This window comes from Pyxicephalus adspersus, chromosome 5 (assembly GCF_032062135.1).
Source record: "Pyxicephalus adspersus chromosome 5, UCB_Pads_2.0, whole genome shotgun sequence".
Taxonomy (NCBI): Eukaryota; Metazoa; Chordata; class Amphibia; order Anura; family Pyxicephalidae; genus Pyxicephalus; species Pyxicephalus adspersus.
This window is the reverse complement of record NC_092862.1, coordinates 61,286,442-61,292,441: the sequence shown is the minus strand read 5'-3', so window position 1 is coordinate 61,292,441 and position 6,000 is coordinate 61,286,442. Positions and strand designations below refer to the sequence as shown.

General features: G+C 38.2%; 1 protein-coding gene across 1 annotated transcript in view; it reads left to right on the top strand.

Annotated features, from left to right (window-relative positions):
- Positions 1–266: 266 nt before the first annotated feature.
- ELOVL2 (ELOVL fatty acid elongase 2) overlaps positions 267–6,000 on the top strand; it is a 54,034-nt gene continuing 48,300 nt past the window's right edge. Inside the window, exon 1 of the mRNA XM_072411684.1 lies at positions 267–347. Coding sequence (XP_072267785.1) covers positions 345–347 — 3 coding nt within the window. The 5' untranslated portion in view covers positions 267–344. The remainder of the gene's footprint in view (positions 348–6,000) is intronic.

Genomic DNA, 6,000 nt, shown 5'->3' with positions numbered 1-6,000 from the left:
CATAAAAGTGACTTGTATTTAAACAACGATCTTTAGCAGAGCTAGGAATGATCCTGAGAATGAGAAATAAGTTCTCATACAATAAGCAGGGAACACAATAAAAGTGTTGCAGCATTCTCCAAGCATGCAGGCAGAGAGGGAGGGAGGGAAGGAGGGGTCACGTGCACAGGGATGCCGAGGCTGCAGTGTATCCCCTGCCTTATACCCTGCACAGCTCGCAGACACATCCTGCAAGTCAGAGCGCTGAGCAGCAGCGCCGCTTCTGATACCCTGGACAGCGCTCACCCAATCAGCTCCAAGCCAGCTCCTCCACACTCTGCCTGCCAAGCTTCAACCTCTTCAGCATGGTATGTGCATTGTACAGGAGGGACACTCATACTTCATCCATCTTCTGCATGCATGCCTAGGGTTTATTAGAGAGGGCTTTGTGATGGGGGATAGGTATGAATGTTTATATATATGTACTGCAGCAACAAAATGCAGTTTAGCTTACATTCCCTGTTGCTACTAATTTTTCATGCAATTTGAAAAAATGTTGGAACTTCACTTCTTTAAATTGCAGGGAAGTGTGCCCCTCCTTGACCAGACACATGGTAATATAGCTTATCCTCTTCACCCAGACTGTATGTAAGGTGAAGCAGCTGTCTGCTTGGCTTGTCACATGTGTGATCTATCCAATATTACTGTAATCCCTATCAGGCTTCTGCTGTACCATATTGCATGTCCACCAGATTGGCATCCAGTGCTTGGGATGATTGTAGGTTTATTGCATTCAGTGTGAGCAGCCTGGGTAAAAGTGTACTTTGTAATCAAGGAAAAAACATTGTATCTCTAGGCAGCAAAGCCTCTGTAGGTCAGTCAGTCCATGCACAATGAACAATATATCTAGCTGTCAATGAAAGACAATGTGCACTTCACTGCTATTAGCACATGTCTGTGTATTAGGTATGTGATGAAGGTAGGTGGATCACATTAGCCATGCTGAAGCTGTCATCAGTTTGATATGCTCATCATTGTGTTGTAAGAACAAGCAAGAGCACTGATTATTGTAGTGTAAGCAGTGTACTAGATGGGAAGGGGTTGTACAAGGGGAGGAGAGCATGGTGGGCTGAGGATAGGGGCGGGATATTTCTTATTTCATTCTGTAAAGTGGGGGGAAAAGAGAGAATCCAAAGGGATGACCTAAAAACACTGCCAAGGAAACGCACAGCAATACGGATAATACAACTCTTTCACTGGGCTGATTAATGGAGCCGGATTCTAGATGGCTCAGACAAGTATTGTGGTATCACATGCTGCACTGAATAAATAAAAGTAATCATGGGGAATACCTGAACACTCCTGAAAGCTGAAACCTAGAGCAATTATCAAGAAACTCTAATAATATCTTCTCTATGTTTTCATTTTATTTCTATAGAACAAAATATTTATCCTCAGTAGGTAAAAGACACACATGCAATATTTATCGTTTGAAACGCACAATAAATAATGGCTTATAATCCCTAACATTAAAAGTGAACCACTGGTCGACGATGTACAAGGAATGTCGCTGGAAACAAACCACCGCCCCGGCGGATCTGATTGGGCGACGATCGTTCGCTATCTGTTGTGTGTACGGTCGTCCAGTGATCATGAATTGTTCTGCGGTACACTTTCTCTGGTACACGTCACTTCCTGCATCGTTTAAACAATCGTATCTAGTGTGTACATTATTGGTCGATTATATTTGAACAAGTGTATCGTTATAGCGTGTATAGAATTGTGCAATATATGATCGTTTAAATAGTCGTTAAATGGTCGTTCGTTTTCTAAAGAGAATTATTGCGCGTGTGTACCTAGCCTTATGCAGTGAACTTTTAACAAAAAAATATTAATGGATAATGATAGACCTCTTACACTGGGCCACATGTGTTCCAATGATATTTCCCCCACCTACTAGATTGTAAGCTCTTCGGGGCAGGGTTCTCCCCTCCTGTATCACTGTCGGTATTAGTCTGTCATTTGCAATCCCTATTTAATGTACAGTGCTGCGTAATATGTTGGCGCTATATAAATCCTGTTTATTAATAATAATATTAATAATAATGATAAATTGGGAGAAGTATCTGAGGAGCAACTGGATTCTTCTTTTGGTCTTTGACTAGAAAATCAGCAAAGATAATCTATCTTTATATGGGTGATTTATATGGGTGATGAGGCTCATCATTCCACATTGTTTAAATTTGCCATCATACTATATTTTCAAGCTAATGAACCCCAGCAAAAACAGAATCTTTTCACAAAACACTAAAACTAAATGCACAAAAATAAAAATGTCTTTAAATGTTATCTGTATGTACTGAAATTTTTATTGAGGTATCTCATCACTGTCCCCATATTTATAGTCTAATTATTTCACACCGATGATTTAGCTTACTAGTATAATCAAACAATGGGAAGCGAGCAAAAGTGACCAGGAGGAGTTAAACACAAACTGAGCTGAAAACAGTAAAATGCAGATGTTTTTGTGCTCTCTTAGGATTAGGAATATAGAATTCAGACAGCCGGGATTTGGACAGAATTAATAGAAGGTTGGGACAATGAAAAACTATCCCTCCTGTTTTGTGTTTTTTTTTATTGTAGCTTTGGTTTGCTTATGCTGTCCCATTCAGTAAATATATTGGCATTATCCCAGTGTTCCCAGCCACTAGGATACTAGCATTCTGAAACTTTTTGTTTCCTAGCAGTGCGTGAGTTGCTTCTGATGAGTCCTCACACAGCACCAAATTTGCATTCATACAAATGCATGCTTTAGTCCATAGATTCTCAGATTTCTTGTGGGTCTAAAACCGGCCACACAGTTTATGATCTAGTTGTACAAACTGTCTGCAACTTCTTATAAATTTACAATGCATATGAAAATCTGACTGCATGCTGTTTTACAATTCCTTGTTAGATTTACCAAGAATATATACGGTATTATGAGGTCCTACTTAGACTATCCTTCCAATTTGTATCCCATCAAAATGACTAATGTGCTATTAGATCTAAAGAAGATTGTATAGTCAGATCATATTGTAATGTGTGGGAAATTTTGGATTGATCAAGACTATTTATTGTGATGATCTACCTAAACAATTTTTATCCAACCAGGTTTTCGCTTGCATTACATAACCATAGTAGATCTAAAACAGAATATACAAACCTTTTTTATGTATTATTTTATGTATGATCAGTTTAATTGTTTCACTGTTCACTTTTTCTAGAAGTCCTTAATATTATTTTTATGGTAAGCTGAAATATGTTTAAGAGAACTAACAGAACAATATTACTGGGTCTCAACTTAGAATCTAGAGTTGCACATCTTCTCTCTAGTAGTACTGGATATAAACTGTCAGCTAATATAGGAAATCCTAAATTCAGAAAATTCCAGGTGGTGCTTTAAGTTTCACTCCAATGTGGTAAAGTGCACATGTATAAAAAGTCATATATGTATGTTTTACTGTAGAACTTCCCTCACCCTGGCATATTGGAGTTGAATAAAGGAGTAGAGCTCACTAACATAGTACAGTGAATGAGTGAATGATCATTCTGCAAAACATAATCCACTTGTTTTATATAATGTGGTGCAAATTCACTTTTAATATCCAATCACATGCAAGTACATGATAGTCAGATCATTGTCATGAATGGCGGCACGACTGTAAAAAAAAAAGATTTTTGTTTGCACAAGACTGTGGCTGACGTCAGTAGAGCTTCTCATTTACTAAAATAAGTAAATTATCCCTTGCAGAGAGCTAAGTGAACAGCTTAAACTGCTTTAGTAAATCAGCCTCATTGAGTGAATGGTGTTGAGGCTTTATAGAAAAAGATCTGTAATTTGCATTCATGAAGAATGTTGCCAAATATATCACTGGTGAAATAGCTCAGGACATTCATACAGGAAGGTGATAATGATGGTTATTATCAGTGCTGTGTGAGTAAACAGACATTTAATAACTGCTAAAACCAAAAAATAGTTAAATCACCTCTGCCCCCAGGGAATTCCATTGTTTTGTGCGAGTAGAGTAACTAAGCAATGGTGCTGCCCAGCAAACACTCAGTATGGTAAAGTCCCAGGTATCTCAGATTTCAAAATTTCATATTACAATTTCTGTGCTGTTATGTGCTCTTTACATAAACCAAGTTTGCATCCTGGCTGCTTAAAAAATATATAAAAAGATGCAGGTTTAAAGCAGAACTCCAGACAGATAAAAAATACTAATATTATAGCTCTGTGCTAACTGGGAAGAAGGTGAAGCAGCACAAGGAGCAAGTAATCTGTCCTTAGTGCTTATATGCTAACAAGGCATGCCAACAGTTGGAGGGATCAGGGTGACAGAGGGGTAATTCTATCAATGCTTCTCCTTTTACTGTCACAAGCTGGGTAAGGGACCAGAATGGAAAGTGTGGCATAACTGCAGCCGATATAAATCATATATTTTGCTCTTCCAGGCAGGGCTGTGGTGGGTGGTAGAGCTGTGTAAATCTCAGGATAGGATGGATAGACATACAGATCTTCTGGCAGATAAAACAGATCTGAAATATCTATTTCATTTGTGAATATAGCTGTTTATCTACTTTGAAATTTGAATTCCAGGGAAAGATAACTTGTGATGGTTTCCAAGTTTCCATTACCTTTGTGACAAACCTGGCAGTCTTAAAAATTAATTTGTTAATGTGAATGTTCACAAGCAGCGAATGTGAAATCTGTTTTAATGGTAACATCCGACTGGGTGACAAATGTTTACCTTGCCAAATGATTCGTAAATGGTGGTTGTCAGAGATGGTACCCCCTCCTAAAAGCCCCCTGCCAATGGGAACAGTGCTCTCTACATTAAACACCTGTCTGCTAGCAGGTTACCAAGTATATAGTGGGCAGCATTCTCATTGGCTGGTGAATGGGTGCATGGTAAAGATGGTATCATCAATAACAATCAACAAGCATTTGGGATGCTTCACACCCTAGCAACAGGCTCACATTGGGGCTTGGTATAAGCTTTTGAAGTGATTTTGCAGCAGGTGGACTTTCGCAATCTCAACTTGTCCATGATACAACTTTTTTTTTTTTTGCCTTCTGTAGAACAATCCCAGAGTAAGCTTATACCGAGTATAGCCACAACATTTTTAAAATTCAGTTTCTACGTGGAATTTCTGTATTTATAACAGCATGTGTTGGGAATCCTCTAGTAACAGAGTCAATGAACTCATTATCTGCAGGTGTCTTTATCGGCATGTAAAGTTCATAGAGCTTCTTGCTTTATTGAACTTGCTTCAATGCTTTGAATTGACATTCATATTTTACCAGAACAAGTGATAGATATTTTCTTTTCCAAATTTTAATATCTGCAGCGTACCATTTGTTGTATGAGCAAGTCAGGATGTTATTCAGAAATTCAGAAATTATTACTATGTCCCATGAGGGTTCATTCACACCATAATAAGCATTAAAATACAAGATATAATGTGATACACAAATTGCTGTGATGCATATCTGTGGTGCATTGAAGCTTATACCCTTGGTGAAAAACAACATTTTCAATATGATTCTAATACATTACATAAGACTGATTGTGATAGTGATGTGGAACACTACGTTATGGTGGGAATGGGCCTTGATACACCTTAATTAGAAATGACCCGCTCAAAACGCAGTACGGGGCAAAGCAGGTGAAACAAAGGGATCTAAAAAGATTTACTATTTACATAGTAGGTTAGTCCATCAAGTTCAACCACTAGGGAAATAAACAAATCCCAGATATATACTATAGACATAGTTGGTCCAGAGGAAGGCAAAAAAACCCCTGGTACAACTTGCTTCAACAGGGGAAAAAATTCCTTCCTGATTCCATGATGCAACCCTGGATCCAACAGTCTCTGTTATTTTTACTTTAAAGCCTTAATACCCTTAATAAGCCCCTTAATAAGCCTTTTCTTAAAGCAATATATAGTAGTTGCAGAAACTACTTCCTGAGGGAGCTG